The sequence below is a fragment of the Odocoileus virginianus genome, chromosome 28 (assembly GCF_023699985.2).
Source record: "Odocoileus virginianus isolate 20LAN1187 ecotype Illinois chromosome 28, Ovbor_1.2, whole genome shotgun sequence".
In the NCBI taxonomy this organism is placed as follows: domain Eukaryota; kingdom Metazoa; phylum Chordata; class Mammalia; order Artiodactyla; family Cervidae; genus Odocoileus; species Odocoileus virginianus.
Window position 1 is genome coordinate 16,709,143 of NC_069701.1, and position 19,031 is coordinate 16,728,173.

General features: G+C 38.7%; 2 protein-coding genes across 11 annotated transcripts in view; both read left to right on the forward strand.

Moving 5' to 3' along the window:
• The window catches only part of LOC110151730 (large ribosomal subunit protein eL34-like), a 192,547-nt gene extending 185,231 nt beyond the window's left edge, over nucleotides 1-7,316 (forward strand). The window contains exon 2 of the mRNA XM_070457257.1: nucleotides 7,304-7,316. The gene's annotated coding sequence lies outside the window, so the exon portion shown is untranslated. The remainder of the gene's footprint in view (nucleotides 1-7,303) is intronic.
• The window catches only part of PAK1 (p21 (RAC1) activated kinase 1), a 160,117-nt gene that overhangs the window by 136,909 nt on the left and 4,177 nt on the right, over nucleotides 1-19,031 (forward strand). For all 10 annotated transcript variants that reach the window (XM_070457253.1, XM_070457249.1, XM_070457254.1 and 7 more), the window contains 5 exons: nucleotides 2,215-2,327; nucleotides 5,554-5,671; nucleotides 11,101-11,200; nucleotides 15,261-15,457; nucleotides 17,891-18,028. In XM_070457253.1, coding sequence (XP_070313354.1) covers nucleotides 2,215-2,327; nucleotides 5,554-5,671; nucleotides 11,101-11,200; nucleotides 15,261-15,457; nucleotides 17,891-18,028 — 666 coding nt within the window. The remainder of the gene's footprint in view (nucleotides 1-2,214; nucleotides 2,328-5,553; nucleotides 5,672-11,100; nucleotides 11,201-15,260; nucleotides 15,458-17,890; nucleotides 18,029-19,031) is intronic.

Below are 19,031 nucleotides of genomic sequence, written 5' to 3' on the forward strand. Positions count from 1 at the left end.
CTTCCCTGATAGGAGACCCTACTCCAAAGCAATTTTTTCTCACTTAGGGTAGGGAGCAGAGGTGGTCAAAATGTTTAAAAAAATTAGTTTCTGTTCTTACTGATAAATGACTCTTGGCAGAAGACTGTCCATACTTGATTTGAAGAAATAATAGAGTTGGGAGTTTTCCCATAAAAGTTGAATTATTCATCTTTTACTTTTCTGGATGATTCTGGAATGACTAGTTGTAGTTGTTCTGTTAGATGTTCATGTTCCTCACTGTTATTTCTAGGAAATAAACACTTAAATAATTTGAAGTCTAGTCCTGTGGGATGGAGGAGCCTATTGCTGGTGCTCTTTGTGGTTTAAAAACAAAGTATTTATGGTGACTTTTTATATGCCCTCTATCCCAAGACTATGGCCAGAGGGATGTTAAGGTCACCAAGAATAATTTGGAGGTGGCCAAGGACTTGTTTTTAAAGTGTTTTCAAGTCTACCGATAACTCTTGACATTTAGAAATGAGTAAGATATGAATGTTTAAAATCATGTTTTCTTTTAAAAAAAAATAAATAAAAATAAAAGCAAAGTATTTATCAACCCACTGAATTCTATCTTTTCCTCATCATTGCCAAAAAGATTTGCTGAGCACACACTGCATCAGGCCCTGTGCTTGGCACCAGGGATTCTGAGCTTTCAAACGAGCTCTCAAGTGTCTCGAAGTACACACCCTAACTAGTCATCATACAATTCAGTATGTGGGGAGTTCCCCAAGTGATGTGTAAATACGGTCCTATAGGGCTTTAAAGAAGGCAAAAAACCTCTCTGGTTTGGAGAACGAATTTTCTTTTGGTCTGATACAAAGTATAAGAAGGTTTTGAACATGTGAAAACAGTGTAAGATGTTCCAAATGGAGAGAAGCTCAAATATGAGCTTACATCTTTCATTGTAGCATATGAAAGAATACAGTGAGAAGTAAGATAGAGGTCAGATCAGAAGGACTTTGAATGTTGGGAACATTCTCTCAGAACATCTCTTGGAACATCTCTCGGAACAGGAACCTTTTAAATTTAGAATCTGGGAGAGTGTTATCAAATGTGTACGGTGGGGAAGATTAATCTGGCTCTGTGTGCAGAATAAATGGGCATCGCTTTTGAGATTCTAATCCTGATTTTGCTAATGAATTGTCGGGTTTACAAGTCACATATCCTCGCTAAATTACAATTTCTTCATCTGTCAAACATGGTCAGTAGTAATATTTAAGTCATAACGTGTCTCAGAGGATTAAATGAAATATGTTTGAAAATATTCTTTGTAGTACCTGACACACTGCAAAAATGAATGCACATATCCCTTAAGTTGGTATTATGTGAAAATTTGTGTATTTCTATAGACAAAAAGCCTATCAAGATCTTTTTCATACATAAACATTAAGGATCCCCCTTTTCTATTCTCTCTTAACCTGGTCAACTCTGATTTACTTTTCCACAGTTTAAAAAGGCCTTTTTAAAGCCTCTACATTGATAGTGTGAAAGAGTTCTTGCCAGTTTTATGTTTCTGTGACATTTTGTGTGGGCTTTTGTTAAACCATATGTCTTTTATATTGTGAGTTTTAAAAGTGTTTTTTTCTAATATAAGTATTTTGTAGCAAGTTTGATCTTCAAACTTTGGTTCACATTAGAATTACTTGGAGGGCTTGTTAAAATACAGGGTTTTGAGGAAAAGGAAGTCCCTATTTATCAGTACTTGAGCTTGGATTAAGTAGAGATCTAAGAAGGTAGAGAGATGAATGGAAAGATCAGTTTTAAAATTCTTTTACTTCCTCATTTAAATTCTTCATAACCATGTATTATCCTCACCTCCAGTGACACCAGTACCAATGCCAAGTAATAAATGATCCTTATACTTAGCAAGTGAACTTTTCCATTAAATAGAAAATTTGTACAAACCACCCACCCCCCCCCCAAAAAAAAAAAAAAAAACCCACAGAGTTTCTGATTCAGTAGATTTGGTTGGGGCCTGAAAATTTTCATTTCCAGCACATTCCCAGATAATGTTGATGTTGCTGGACTTTGCATTGAGTATCATTGGTCTCCAGTGGTAAACTGTGAGTTCCTCAAGGGCTCAGACCATATTTTATTCATCTCTGTCTCCTAAGTGTTTATGTCTGGTACTTAATAGGTGCTCAGTAAATTCAGAGTGATTCTGGTTATACATTGAGTGTACTTTGATTTCAGGTGGCCATTAAGCAGATGAATCTTCAGCAGCAGCCGAAGAAAGAGCTGATTATTAATGAGATCCTGGTCATGAGGGAAAACAAGAACCCAAATATTGTGAACTACTTGGACAGGTATGGCGTGGTAGTCCTGTTAGAGAAATAAGGCCTCTGGGACTGATGGATGGTAGTGCTATTAGAGAAGGCAACACCAGCACTCAGAACTGTTTCCATTCAAGAATCTTTTAAGGTGCTCAGCTCTGTGCCTCTGAGCCTGCATGTTGCTGGACATGTCTAACGGCCGCACAGTCTTCTGGGTTAGGCTGAGCCCTGCCATCCTACAGCTTCTCCCAGCTGGTCCTGCCCCAGAGAATGCCTTCAGCCCATCGGCCTGAGTCAGATGCAAAGGTCTTTGAATCATTCTGCATCTTAAAATCTTTTCCTCATCCTGCTTACCCTGCTGAATAACTTCTAGTTTGTCTGTATTATCTTAAAATGTGACATTCAGTAGTTTTGTTCGAGGTTTGAGCTGTATGGAGAGAGTACAACCCCTCCTTTGTTCCAAACTCTGTGGAACTTGATTTCATTCTTTTTTTGTTGTTGTTCATTAAAATTTTTCTTTTTAAATTTTAAGTGTTCTATTTTCATTGTTGACCCCTATTAGGTATGTAGTCAGTTCAAATCTCTGATCCTTTTTTTTTTTTTTCTTAACAAGAGCTTGCCTTAAACTGGTAACATAGATTTTTGATTATCTTCATTAAATTCCATTTTGATTCTTTTAACCCATCTTTCCAGCCTGTAAGAATTCTGCTCTTTAATAATAAGAGTTGTAGCTAATATTTGTGTTATGCTTTTCTTTGTACTAAGCACTTTTGTGACTAGCAGTATCTCATTATAAGGTAGGGTTTATTGTCTGTATTTTACAGATGAAGAAACTGAGATTCATAGAAGTTAATAACTTGTCCAAGACCAGTAAGCCAGTAAGTAGCAAATGAGGGTTTTGGATTTGAATATTCCTAGCATCAACATCCATGCCCTTTCCATCATATTATGTTCTTTTCTACCGTATCTGAACAAAGAAAGTGCTTCTTGCCTGGGTTTCAGAGACATCAGAGGTGAAGGTGATATTGGACCAAGTCTTGGACTCTCAGTAATTTTTCTTGCTATTTATCGTGCATTGCCACCTTGTTTTCATTGCTGCCAGATTATGCCAGATTTCTTGTTCTGAATCTAAAAGTGGTAAGCATTCATTTCTTTAAAGAGGAAAGGAGTTGGACTTTGGCCTTCTCTGTTTTGGAGATGATAGTCTCTCCATGATGTAGGTCATGACTGACTCTGAAGAATCCTCTGAAGTTATTCATCCTCCCATCTCTTTTAAGAACTTAATTATATGGAGAATAAAGCATGGATAAGCTTCTGAAGGTTATAAGGATACCACATTTTGGCTCAGGATAAGGAAAAATGAAAGCTGTCTTAAGGGTATGGCCTATCTCATAAAATAGTGAGTTCTTCATTAGTGGAGGTAAGTAAACAACAAAATGCATGTGGTTGAATGAATCTGTGTTCTGGGAATGGGATTAGAAGGTTTATAAATTGTTTGTTTATCATGCCTTTGCCGGTGTTTCCAGAGGCTTATTATATTCTGTAGTCAGAAATAATTAGGCTCAGTCCCTGCCATCAGTCAGTCTGGTGTAGAAAAACATACCTAGGAGCTCTTGCTGGAGGAGAAGAGTGGGTACTCTTAAGCTGAACATTCAGTGAAGGTACTACGTTTGAGAATCTGTGGTTTTCGTGAGTTCCCAGAGGAGAACTCCATTCATATTTTTTCTTCTCTAAATATGGGATGCTCTGAAGCTTTTTTGATGGTATTTTGGCACAGTGTGTAGCTGCATAGTAATTGAGACAACATGAATCTGGTCTTGAGAGCATTATGTGAGGCCCAGCTAAAGGGACTCTGCTTTGTCAGTGTCCACATAATCTTTTGTACACTTGTGTCTTCCCCCCAGGCAGTCCAAGTTGACAGATGTCTTTTCAGTGTGCTGGGGGATGGTCTATAAATGCACATTCTTTGTCAGGGATGAAATAGGCTTATGCCAGTGGAGGGCTTTTTACCCAGTCCTGAATTCTCTTTTGGTCCAAGTCCCCACAGTCTTCTCATAAGAGATTGTTGAAGGAGAAATTAATCTGTCATATTTATTCTTCATGGACATTAAAAAATTGCAAGACTTTGATGTATAAAGAATGTATAATATTATGGAAAGAGGACTGAACTGATTAATAGGCAAAAGAGTAGGATTTAAATCTTACCCTTTACTTGAGACTATTTATTTTTTCCAGTAGCCTCCCATCTGCCCAGCAGTAGTCCCAATATGAGGATGAAGATGAGATGACATACCACACAGCTCAAGCCAATCCAGTCTGCCTCCTTTGTCTAAAGCTAGCGCAAGAGTTTGTAGAGCTCTAGACTGTCTTTGTTGTTTATTTGTCTTATTTTGTAGCAGAGGAAACTGACAGGCTAAGTGACCTTTTTACTTATCATATAACAGAGCTGAGTGATCCAGTCCCTGAGTGAAACTATCAGTTTTAGCCTTTCTCAGCCCCACAGTCTCTCTAGTGATACAGTACTAAATTGGAAACCCTTGGCTTCCAGAAGAGGCTTTGGTTCTGCAACCCTTACTGAATTTATTCCCTTCTTAGAATCAGAGATGTTCAAAATGGAGATCATTGCCAGCAGAATGGCTGTGTGTATAAAACTCTACAGCTTCTTAATGGTTTTTATAACCATTACTTTATTTAACATTTGCAGTTATCTTTTATTTTACTCATTGATTTATTCAGTAAATAATGGCATCTACTGTGCCACTCTCTCTGGGGATGGAATCTTGAACATGACCTGGTACTGGTCTCATGAATCTCAAATCTAGTAGAACTCTCAAGGATGTTTAGTGACTTCCCTAATATTGGTAACATGGACTCCAGATCCCATCTTTGTCAGACGTTTGGGTACTCTCTGCTTTCTTGCTTCTAAAGGTGTGGGAACCATGCCTGATTTTAAGAAATACTGCTTTGTGTCATGATGAAATAAAATTTTATTGCATTTTCAACCTAGTGATTTTAGTTCTGACTTTTGGAGCATCACAGGACAGTCTGCTTTGTTTTCTCTAGTCGAATCCTTAAGAGATGTCAAGCTAGTGAACCAGTCCCATAGATTCTGCTTTCCTTCAGAAAAAAGGACAGCTTTCAGAGTTGAGGGAAATGCAGAATCACTCTGTGTATGTGCTTGTCCTTTGAAAGCCACTGCTGTGGCTCAGCGTACCCCACTCAGGGTATTCCTACTCACCTTTTACCCTTACCCCTGCAGTTACCTCGTGGGAGATGAGCTATGGGTTGTCATGGAATATTTGGCTGGAGGTTCTTTGACAGACGTGGTAACGGAAACTTGCATGGACGAAGGTCAGATCGCAGCTGTGTGCCGTGAGGTAAGGCCAACAGCCAAATCAGACTTGAGCAGGACATATCTTGAGCTTCCATATCTCTGTATCTCAGGGTTCTGCATCTGATGGGATCTAAGCATGGGCACTGTGGAGGTGGGAGAAATCAGTTGTGCTCTCCCATCATCCTTTTATGATGCCTGTTTTGAGATTTTTATCACCATTCCTTTTTCTTTAAAGGTAACTATATTCTGAAAGAAAGTTTATATATATATACATATATATAATCATGTATTATTTCAGCCTCTTAAAAATAGCTGCTGTGAACACTTATTTCCTTTGTCTCTTTAATATCAGTATATATTTTAGTCATATTTTTTTATTCTGCTTTCCTGCTTTATTCATGTTGTTATAAAGGAAATAAAGCAGAGTAAAGAGATAGTGACAGAGGAGGTACTATTTCAGATAGTCAGGGAAGGTTTGCCATATATTTGAGTAAAGATCTGAATGATATGAGAAAGTACGCCAAGCAGAAATCTAGGGTAAAATACTTCCAGGCAAAAGAAATAGGAAACAAAGTTTAAATCAGTATTCTCTCTCCTCATTGCTGTCAAACGTTTAAAGTCTGTAAAATGGACAAAGGATTAATCTCAAAAATATACAAGCAACTCCTGCAGCTCAATCCCAGAAAAATAAATGACCCAATCAAAAAATGGGCCAAAGATCTAAACAGACATTTCTCCAAAGAAGACATACAGATGGCTAACAAACACATGAAAAGATGCTCAATATCACTCATTATCAGAGAAATGCAAATCAAAACCACAATGAGGTACCATTACACACCAGTCAGAATGGCTGCTATCCAAAAGTCTACAAGCAATAAATGCTGGAGAGGGTGTGGAGAAAAGGGAACCCTCTTACACTGTTGGTGGGAATGCAAACTAGTATAGCCACTATGGAGAACAGTGTGGAGATTCCTTAAAAAACTGGAAATAGAACTGCCATATGACCCAGCAATCCCACTCCTGGGCATACACACCGAGGAAACCAGATCTGAAAGAGACGCGTGTACCCCAGTGTTCATCGCAGTACTGTTTATAATAGCCAGGACATGGAAGCAACCTAGATGCCCATCAGCAGACGAATGGATAAGGAAGCTATGGTACATATACAACATGGAATATTACTCAGCCATTAAAAAGAATACATTTGAATCAGTTCTAATGAGATGTATAAAACTGGAGTCCATTATACAGAGTGAAGTAAGCCAGAAAGATAAACACCAATACAGTATACTAACGCATATATATGGAATTTAAAAAGATGGTAACGATAACCCTATATGCAAGACAGAAAAAGTGACACAGATGTATAGAACAAACTTTTGGACTCTATGGGAAAAGGGGAGGGTGAGATGATCTGAGAGAACAGCATTGAAACATGTATATTATCAAGTGTGAAACAGATCACCAGCCCAGGTTGGATGCATGAGACAAGTGCTCGGAGCTGGTGCACTGGGATGACCCAGAGGTCATGGGGAGGGAGGTGGGAGGGGGGTTCAGGATGGGAACACATGTAAATCCATGGCTGATTCATGTCAATGTATGGCAAAAACCACTACAATATTGTAAAGTAATTAGCCTCCAACCAATAAAAATAAATGAAAAAAAAGAAAAGAAAAAAAGATCTGTAAGATGCTTGTATAAGGAGGGAGAATAAAAACCTTGGCAAGGCCTACATGAGAAGCAGTGTCCTTAGGGGATGGCCACATCTTAAATTAGAGCGAGAGGATGAAGGGAGTATTTGGAGAAGTTGGGTGTATTGGGTGCTTTGCTGATAAGAGACTGAAAGTTTCTCATAGCCTAATAGTATAAAAGTTTGGGAATTAGGGAAAGAGTACATGATTAAGTGGTTAGAAGATTAGGTTCAGAGTTTTATGGGGATGAGTATGCCTAGGGTTTGATGGTAGAAGAATTAGAAGCATGCAGATGAAATTACATGGTTTTGTAATAATACTAGGAAAAATAAAGTCATGTGAAATCACTACTGTCCTCGAAAATATAATCATCTTTTCATTAAAAACCCTGGGATCTAGAACACATACATAGGTAGGTTAATGGAATTAACACAGGCCTGGGATTCTTAGGAGATCTGATTTATTGTCTTTATTGTGCCACTGAAGTGGTGTTTCTCAAATTTTTTCATTATCCTCCCTCCCCCACCAGGAAACTTTCAAGACGTTTTTTCCTAATCACATTTCCCCCATGAAATTTAATATCATAGATAAACTATATATCTGTTTATATTCTGGGGACGTTTGGAAATGCAGAGTTTCTGTAATATCTAAGATGTTATTCATTTCAGTCATCTGAAGAACTGACTTTTACTGATTGAGATACATGCAAATATATGCTTGGGGAAATCAATATGTCTCAAGTGATTTATCTTAGGAATTTCTGCATTCATAATGTGTATACCTTAGGGGTACCACGTGGATCATAAAGCACTTGGAAAAACATTTAAATGTTATGCAAATACATGGAATTACTATTATCCATAAGTTCTCATAGAGATAATGCACCTTTCTAAAAATATTATTCACCCATTTAAAGTGCATAATTTAAAAGGTATTAGTATATTTAGTTATACAGCTGTCACCATAATCAGTTTTAGAAAATTTGCATCACCCTAGAGAGAAACAGAGTGTTCAAACTTACCACACAATTGCACTCATCTCACATGCTAGCAAAGTAATGCTCAACAGTCTCCAAGCCAGGCTTCAGCAGTATGTGAACTGTGAACTTCCAGATGTTCAAGCTGGATTTAGAAAAGGCAGAGGAACCAGAGATCAAATTGCCGACATTTGTTGGATCATCGAAAAAGCAAGAGAGTTCCAGAAAAACATCTACTTCTGCTTTAATAACTATGCTGAAGCCTTTGACTGTGTGGATCACAACCAATGGTGGAAAATTCTTCATCCTGCTTATTTAACTTATATGCAGAGTACCTCATGCAAAATGCCGGGCTAGATGAGCACAAGCTGGAATCAAGATTGCTGGGAGAAATATCAATAACCTCAGATATGTAGATGACAGACACTTACCTTATGGCAGAAAGCAAAGAAGAACTAAGGAGCCTCTTGATGAAAGTGAAAGAGGAGAATGAAAAGGCTAGCTTAAAACTCAACATTCAGAAAAATAACATCATGGCATCTGGTCCCATCACTTCATGGCAAATAGATGGGGAAACAATGGAAATAGTGAGAGACTTTTATTATTTTGGGCTCCAAAGTCACTGCAGATGGTAAGATGCTTGCTCCTTGGAAGAAAAGTTATGACCAACCTAGACAGCATATTAAAAAGCAGACATTACTTTGCTGACAAAAGTTCCATCTAGTCAAAGCTGTGGTTTTTCCACTAGTCATGTATGGATGTGAGAGTTGGACTATAAAGAAAGCTGAGCACTGAAGAATTGATGCTTTTGAATTCGTGATGTTGGAGAAGACTCTTGAGAGTCCCTTGGACTGCAAGGAGATCAAACCAGTCCATCCTAAAGGAAATCAGTCTTGAATATTTGTTGAAAGGACTGATGCTGAAGCTGAAGCTCTAATACTTTGTCCACTTGATATGAAGAACTGACTCATTTGAAAAGACCCTGATGCTGGGAAAGATTGAAGGCAGGAGGAAAGAGGGATGACAGAGGATGAGATGGTTGGATGGCATCACCGACTCGAAGGGCATGAGTTTGAGCAAGCTCTGGGAGCTGGTGATGGACAGGGAAGCCTGGCGTGTTGCAGTCCATGGGGTTGCAAAGGGTCAGACACAACTGAGCAACTGAACTGAACTGAAAAAGAAACTCCATACCTATTAGCAGTCACCCCCAGCTGCCCCCACCCAACCTATTTCCCATCCCTTCCAGTATGCAGTCACTAGTCTATTTTGTTTCTCTGTAGATTTGCTTGTTCCAGGTATTTCATATAAATGTAATATGTGCTCTGATTGGCTCATTTTGCTTAGTATAATATTTTGAAGGCTCATCTGTTTTATAGCATATGTTCTTTTATTAACAGGTAAGATTCTGTTTATTTGCCTGTCCATCAACTGATGGACATTTGGGTAATTTACACTTTTTGACTCTTACAGATAATGCTGTGAACATTCATGGATAAGTTGTTGGTTAAATATGTTTTCACTTCTCTTGGGTGTGTGCCTAGAAGTGGGTCTTCTGGTCATGTAGAGACTTTATGTTTAATATTTTGAGGACTGGCCAAAATGTTTACCACAGTGGCTGTACCATTTTATATTCCCACCAGCAATGCATGATGGTTCCAATTTCTAGAAATCATCCTTTCTGTTTATAACTTTTGACATCCAGAGGCCAAAGTCTCTAGCCTCCTTAGGAAAACAGGTCTTACTTTTCCAGGGAAAGCCTCTTCTGGATATTGGTTTGTTTTTAATTTAGCCATTGATGTATTCTTAGAAAGTGAAGTATTAAGTTGAGGATATTTCAATAGTGTCCTCTAATTCGTTTGCATCTTTTTCATGTTTTTAGAGGTAGAAGCCTTTAAAATTTAGCTTTGGGTTATGATCTTACTAATAGATTGAGTAGTAACCTTGAGAGTATCTTTTCTGATCCCCACCTTTTACAGATGGAAAGACAGTAGCCCAGAGGGAATAAGAGATTTGTCTAGAATAATGTTATTGGTCAGAACCAGGCATTTTTATTATTGTTTTCAGTTGCCATATTGCTCATTCTGCCCATTGAGTCTGTGTGTTTTCCAAGGTTCTTTTCCTTATTTCCTATAGCATTTGCCAATTTCAACCATTACCATAACTTAAAAGCTTGTAAACATTTCTTTCAAGTCCAGCCTCTCTACAATACTCAAGATTCACACCTGCAGTTGCCTGCTGGACATTTGTCTGCAGATGTTTTTGGGAATGTGAAAACCATAATACAGCAAACAGTACAAACTTACCTCCTCACCAAAATAAGATTATCTTCCTAAATTCATGGCTTTTAGTATCATTTCGATTTGTTTAGTTTCCCAAATGTGACTCTTATTTGTCATTTTCCTACAGTTTTTTCTTTACAAAATCCTTTCCATTCTTCCTCAGTATTTTTTTTTTTTTTTGCCTTGGGTTCTTTGTCAAGGTGCTAATGTTCTGTAAACAATTCTAAAACACTTTGGAGGAACTCCTGTACCTAAAACTATTATAAGCTGTGTTACAGTACACTGTGGTCAAGTATCTTATAAGAAAGGTATGAGGCAGCATTGAGTATTAAAAGTATGTTTAGTAATGAGACAGGAGACTGGGTTTTAGACCTGCCTCTTCCATTTATTTGTAGTAAGTTCTTTTACTCATTGGGGCCTCACTTTTGTTATCACAAAATGAAGAGATTGGATTAGTTATTTTCTGTAAGTTTTCATAATTATTTGTCCTTTCTTTATCCTTCTGCCCAAATCACTTCAACAGTGCCTGCAAGCTTTGGAGTTTCTGCATTCGAACCAAGTTATTCATAGAGACATCAAGAGTGACAACATCCTGTTGGGAATGGATGGCTCTGTCAAGCTAAGTGAGTAGGAGTAATAATAACTTCTCTTCCCTCTGGAACCCTGTCTCCTCTGGGATAGTAATCATATAAGAATAGCTACAAGACTCACCAAAGAATCTATTTCCTTGGATATGCAGGCACTTTATATTACTCAGCACTATATAGGATGACATTTTTTCCCCACTCATTTATATGTTCAATGAAAAACATTTATTGTGATGGGCACCAAGGATACTTAGCCTGTATTTAAGTAGTTCTCAATCTATATGGGAAACATAAAATACATAATTAGAAAAAAGAGTTTAGTGTAATAACTTTCATTCATTCATTTAGGAAATTTTATAAAATGTCTGTTTATGTGGTTGGCCATCTGAGAATGAAACATGTGAGTAAAAACACAGTTCTTATTGAAGGCCTCGCAGTTAAGTAAACATATAATTGCAATATAATGGGAATGAATTGCAGGCAGAACATTGTGTTTAGAAGTGTAAGGACTGAGAATCCAGACAAACAGGTTGTGTCACGGGTGGATGGGCAGCTTAGGGGAAGACTGTTAGCAGTCTGTACCCTGACCCTGGGGCACAAGGGGAGGAACTTATTAAAGCAGGGTCATGCCTCAGTTCAGTGAAGTGGCTCAGTCGTGTCCAACTCTTTGCGACCCCAACTGCAGCATGCCAGGCCTCCCTGTTCATCACCAACTCTGAAACTTGCTCAAACTCAAGTCCATCGAGTCGGTGATGCCATCCAACCATCTCATTCTCTGTCATCCCCTTCTCCTCCTGCCTTCAATCTTTCCCAGCATCAGGGTCTTTTCAAATGAGTCAGATAGCCAAAGTATTGGAGTTTCAGCTTCAGCATCAGTCCTTTCAACAAATATTCAAGACTGATTTCCTTTAGGATGGACTGGTTTGATCTCCTTGCAGTCCAAGGGACTCAAGAGTCTTCTCCAACATCACGAATTCAAAAGCATCAGTTCTTCAGTGCTCAGCTTTCTTTATAATCCAACTCTCATATCCATACATGACTAGCGGAAAAACCATAGCTTTGACTAGATGGAACTTTTGTCAGCAAAGTAATGTCTGCTTTTTAATATGCTATCTAGGTTGGTCATAACTTTTCTTCCAAGGAGCAAGTGTCTTTTAATTTCATGACTGAAGTCACCATCTACAGTGATTTTGGAGCCCAGAAAATAAAGTCTGTCACTGTTTCCCCATCTACTTCCCATGAAGTGATGGGACCAGATGCCATGATGTTAATTTTCTGAATGTTGAGTTTTAAGCCAGCCTTTTCACTCTCCTCTTTTACTTTCATCAAGAGGCTCTTTAGTTCTTCTTCAATTTCTGCCATAAGGGTGGTATCATCTGTGTATCAGAGTTTATTGATATTTCTAGAATCCCAGCAATCTTGATTCTAGCTTGTACTTCATCCAGCCCAGCGTTTCTCATGATGTTCTCTGCATATAAGTTAAATAAGCAGACTGACAGTATACAGCCTTGATGTACTCCTTTCCTGATTTGGAACCAATCTGTTGTTCCACGTCCAGTTCTAACTGTTGCTTCCTGACCTGCATACAGATTTCTTAAGAGGCAGGTCGGTGGTCTGATATTCCCATCTCTTGAAGAATATTCCACAGTTTGTTGTGATCCACACAACAGAGGCTTTGGTATAGTCAATAAAGCAGAAGTAGATGTTTTTCTGGAACTCTCTTTTTCAATGACCCTACGGATCTTACCAATTTGATCTCTGGTTCCTCTGCCTTTTCTTAAACCAGCTTGAACATCTGGAAGTTCACAGTTCATGTATTGTTGAAGCCTGGCTTGGAGAATGTTGACCATTACTTTTCTAGTGTGTGAGATGAGTGCAATTGTGCGTTTGAGCATTCTTTGGCATTGCCTTTCTTTGGGATTGGAATGAAAACTGATCTTTTCCAGTCCTGTGGCCACTGTTGAGTTTTCCAAATTTGCTGGCATATTGAGTGCAGCACTTTCACAGCATCATCTTTTAGGATTTGAAAGAGCTCAACTGGAATTCCATCACCTCCACTAGCTTTGTTTGTAGTGATGCTTCTTAAGGCCCACTTGACTTCACATTCCAGGATGTCTGGCTCTATGAACACCTATAAGACCTTCTAGAAGTAACACCCAAAAAAGATGTCCTTTTCATTATAGGGGACTGGAATGCAAAAGTAGGAAGTCAAGAAACACCTGGAGTGATAGGCAAATTTGGCCTTGGAGTAGAGAATGAAGCAGGACAAGGGCTAATAGAGTTTTGCCAACAGAACGCACTGGTCATAGCAAACACCCTCTTCCAACAGTACAAGAGAAGACTCTACACATGGACATCACCAGATGGTCAATACCAAAATCAGACTGATTATATTCTTTGCAGCCAAAGATGGAGAAGCTTATACAGTCAGCAAAAAACAAGACTGGGGGCTGACTGTGGCTCAGATCATGAACTCCTTATTGCCAAACTCAGACTTAAATTGAAGAAAGTAGGGAAAACCACTAGACCATTTAAGTATGACCTAAATCAAATCCCTTATGATTATACGGTAGAAGTGACAAATAGACTCAAGGGATTAGATCCGATAGAGTGCCTGAAGAACTATGGATGGATGTTCGTGACATTGTACAGAAGATGGGAATCAAGACCACCCCCAAGAAAAAAAAATGCAAAAAAGCAAAATGGCTGTCTGAGGAGGCCTTACAAATAGCTGTGAAAAGAAGAGAAGCAAAAAGCAAAGGAGGAAAGGAAAGATATACCCATTTGAATGCAGAGTTCCAAAGAACAGCAAGGAGAGATAAGAAAACCTTCCTCAGTGATCAGTGCAAAGAAATAGAGGAAAACAATAGAATGGAAAGACTAGAGATCTCTTCAAGAAAACTAGATATACCAAGGGAATGTTTCATGCAAAGATGGGCACAATAAAGGACAGAAGCAGAAGATATTAAGAAGAGGTGGCAAGAATACACAGAAGAACTATACAAAAAAGATCTTCATGACCCAGATAATCAGGATGGTATGACCACTAGAAGGTCTTGTAGGTGTTCTTAGAACCACTCAGCTTCAGCTTCTTCAGCATTACTGGTAGGGGCATAGACTTGGATTACTGTGACATTGAATGGTTTGCCTCGAAACGAACAGAGATTATTCTGTCATTTTTGAGATTGCACCTATGTACTGCATTTTGGACTCTTCTTGACTGTGATGGCTACCCCATTTTTTCTAAGGGATTCTTGCCCACAGTAGTAGATATGATGGTCATCTGAATTAAATTCACCCATTCCAGTCCATTTTAGTTTGCTGATTCCTAAAATGTTGATGTCCTAAAATGTTGATGTTCACTCTTGCTATATCCTGTTTGGCCACTAACAATTTGCCTTGATTCATGGACCTAATATTTCAGGTTCCTATGCAATATTGCTCTTTACAGCATTGGACTTTGCTTCTGTCACCAGTCACATCCACAACTGGGTGTTGTTTTTGCTTTGGCTCCATCTGTTCATTCTTTCTGGATTTGTTTCTCCATTGATCTCCAGTAGCATATGGGGCACCTACCGACCTGGGGATTTCGTCTTTCAGTGTCCTAACTTTTTGCCTTTTCATACTGTTCATGTGGTTCTCAAGGCAAGAATACTGAAGTGGTTTGCCATGTCCTTCTCTAGTGGACCACATTTTTTCATGCCTAGTTGTAGATGATTAAGTTTTCATGCCTAGGAAATAAAATAAAGACCTAGTAACCAGATATTGGTATATGGGGATGGATTTCAGGAAGAAAGCAGAATTGGGGTAGGTAATAGAGGTCAGAATGGGCAGTTTAGCCTTTAATGCCTAGTGTTTCTGGTTTGAGGAGGGGTAGGAAGGCAGAACTCATGTTTCATGTTCTTCCTTAAAGCTGAACAGGGTACAGTCTAGGAGTAGGATATGAAGGTGGCAGTTATGTGACTCCAGCTTTGGAGAGAGAAGGGATGTAGTGGCTAGGACACAGGCAGAGCTTGATACCTCGAGGTAGGCACACATTCAGTATTTACAGAAGGAACACTCTGCATATGAATCGTTTCTATCTTTTCTGTTTCAGCTGATTTTGGATTTTGTGCTCAGATCACCCCAGAGCAGAGCAAACGGAGCACCATGGTGGGAACACCGTACTGGATGGCACCAGAGGTTGTGACCCGGAAAGCCTATGGGCCTAAGGTTGACATTTGGTCCCTCGGCATCATGGCTATTGAAATGATTGAAGGGGAGCCCCCATACCTCAATGAAAACCCTCTGAGAGTGAGTGTTACTAGCCCCATATCAAGATGTTTGGGCTGTTGGATTTTTCTTTTCTGGATCAAACCAGGCAGTGATAAAGTATACATGCTTAAGGAAATGTAAATTAGCAGTCATTCGTTCATGTATTCAGTGATTATTTGAGTTCTTAAGGGCAAGAAACTGTTCTGATAATAAGAAAACAAATTAATATATAGTAACAGAAGATAAGAGCTGTGAAAGAAAGAGTAAGGGGCTTAAGAGAGTAAGAAGGGGAAGGAGGGAGAAATGTGTGTTTTATTCTAGGTAGAGAATGAGTTCCTCTAGTATAAGTTATCTGAGGAGAAATCTGAAGGAAAAAAACGGAATGAAAAAATAGAAAAATTAAAGAAAAAAGGAATGATCCTTGAGATTAATTTGATGTAAGAATTTTTGAGTTATCAAGTGTATAAAGAACTTGTTTAGAGAACATACTTGATACATCCTGGGGAAAACCAAGGAGACTAGTGTCCCTGAAGTAAGTGAGTACAGTGGACAAGGTTCTGACCATGTTAAGTTAAAATGTTTATTAGACATCTTAAGTGAAGGTATTGAGTAGAATTGGGCATAAGAGTTCAGAGTTCAAGAGTGAGCATTCAAGACTCGAAATACAAATTTATTAGTAGGTATTATATAGTTGGTTTATTTAAAAATCAGAGGTAGATGATAATAAGATCACTCACCTAGGAAGTGAGGTTAGAGTACTGAGACCTGGGATACACTCATATTTACAAATTAGAGGAACCAGCAAAGTTGACCAATGAGCGGCCTTCCTGGTAGAAGGAGACCTGAGAGACGTGTCCCGGAGGCCAAGAGGACAACGTATTTTGAGAAGGAGGATGGACCAGTGTCAAATGTGACTAAGCTGCATTTAAGATAATGCTAAGAAATGATCATTAGATTTGTCCATGTAAAGGTTATTGATGACTTTGACAGTCAGTTTCACTGGAGTGATGGGAATGAAAGCCTGGTAGAGTAAATCCACCAGAGTGAAGAAATGACATGTATAAGCAGTTACTTTTCATCGTTTTCTTTCAAAGGAATTTTGCAGTTATGCTAACAGAGAAGTGAGTGGAGCCATATCTTGAAGTGGAGACTAGGGGGATTTTCTTTTTTTGTTTGTTTTGAAGATAATATTGTCATAGCATGTTTTTGTGCTCATGAGAATGATCTAGTAGAGAGGAAAATGGTCATGTACAAGAGAGATGTGACATCTGTAGAAGAGATAGTGATATCCTTAAGTAGATCAGGGGGTTGGATCAAGTACTGAAGTAAAGATCATCAAATTAGAACTTGGACAGTTTATTATTATAATAGGAGAAGGAAAGCAGCGTATGTGAATATAGATACAAGTAGGTTGGTAATTTTGATCATGGGCAAATGTGAGAGTTATTCTGATTGTTTTTATTTTGTTGTTTATTCCAGCCTCTCACTCAGTGCCATAATTCCCTGAGTTTTGTTGCTGATAGACAGTCATGTAATTTTAGCCAGTTACCTCTTGGATAGCCTTAATTATTGAAAAGTGCTTTAGTGTACCAAACTGAAACTACCTTCCATAGTTTCTTCCCTTGGTTCCCAGTATTGCCCTGTGGACCCACATGCCATTCATCTTCCTCCACCTTAGAGTGGCCTTGAAAGTGATGATGAGTAATAGTGACAGAAATAAGACTGGGATCAGAATCAGAGGACATGAGCTTATGTAAACAGCATAATCCCGAGCATCTCTCTTTATGTTTTAGGACTTTATCTGTGAAATGGGGATGATAATTCTTGCCCTGCCTATTACTCAGAGTTATTGTGGTCATTAAATGAGATAGTGTTTGTGTAAACACTTTATGAAATAAAGTGCAGATTGCTTTAAAAGATTTAGTATGATTATGTTTTTCTTTACCTTTCCCAGGGGATGGCTTCATATTAGAGAACCAAGATGGCAGCAGTGAAACAGATTGCTCCTTTACAGAACAGTTCCTTTATATGTTCTTTTCCTGCTGGAAGAGATCAATTTATAGATGACTGAGATGATGGCACCAGGAATAATAAATTTCCTTCAGCAAATGGGCAGGTGTTTAACTCAGTAGGCTAAATGTGTAATAAACCATTTAGATTTAAGTCAATAATAATAATAATAAATCCTTGGATCTGTAACACACTTCATAAACTTATGAAGTACTTTCAGTATATTATCTTGTTTTATTTTACAGACATGTGAGATAGGTACTGTTAACATCACTGTTTTACAGATGAGGAAGTTAGAAGTTCACTGGAAATTTGGCTCTTAAGTCATATTCTCTCCAGTATACCAGAGCTGCCTCTTTGTCTTCTGAAGGCAGAAAGCAGCTGACTGTATTTCTAGAGGGCCTGTCTGGGAACCAGGAACGAACCCCAGGTAGAGCCCAGGGCAATTCTCTGTATTTCCAGGCCTTGTACCTTATTGCCACCAATGGGACGCCAGAGCTTCAGAACCCAGAGAAGCTGTCAGCTATCTTCCGAGACTTTCTGAACCGCTGTCTTGAGATGGATGTGGAGAAGAGAGGTTCGGCTAAAGAACTGTTGCAGGTAACTGTCCCTATGTAGGGAGGCACCTAATTCAGGGAATCACATAACCAAGGCTTTTTTGCTGCATTTTTGTATGGCTGTTATAGAACTAGGCTTTTCTCCTAGCATGTCACACACTCCTATTTCCCTCATCTTGTTCATCCCTGGACCTTTGCTCATGTTACTCCCTTGGGCTCTTCCTCAGCCTGCAATAAGTCTGTACTGTCTCCTAGGCTGTATCTTACAGAGTTACTTTCTGAGCTCTTATTGAACTTTGCATGTGTCTTCCTTTGGTGCTTGTTTTGTTCTGCCTGAATTAGTCTGGCAGAGTGTGAGTCTTGATGAGAAGAAATTCTTTGACATGAAAATCTTATACACGTTATATTTTACTGGGATAAACCTAAAAGATAGATTTTCAGGAAAGAATATCAGAAGACATTCATTTAGAGGATAGTTAGTGCAACATTTCAAGTGTTCCCAGTTTCTTCATTGGAAACCGTTACAGATGGTGGGAATGAGAGTCTGCTTGTTTGTTCACTTATTTCAATTTTTGGCCATGCCACATGGCATGTGGGATCTTAGTTCCCTGACCAGGGATCAAACCTGTGCCCTCCTGCAGTGGAAGCTTGGAGTTTTAACCTTTGGATCACCAGGAAGGTCCCTACAGTCTGCTTGTTTGGAGTGAGATCCTGACAGGCTGTGGGGAACCTGAAGTTGGGGGTTTACCAAGTTTTATATATTACACCAGCTTAATCCTGAAGTTATAGTGTAATTATTTTATATGGTTTCAAAATTTGCTTTTAGTTGACCACATTATCTATATTGAGCATTTTTGTCTCAGTTACAATTTCTCATTACTAGTGTTATTTTACTACATTGCCAACTGGTGATTTAATAAGTGTGACATGCAACTTAATGACAATGAGTAATGTGTAGATTTGCACAGTCATTCAGTGTACAAAAGTCATAAAACTTTTGTATTTTGAGGACTAATGCAGGGCAGGATGTACCATACTGCATCACG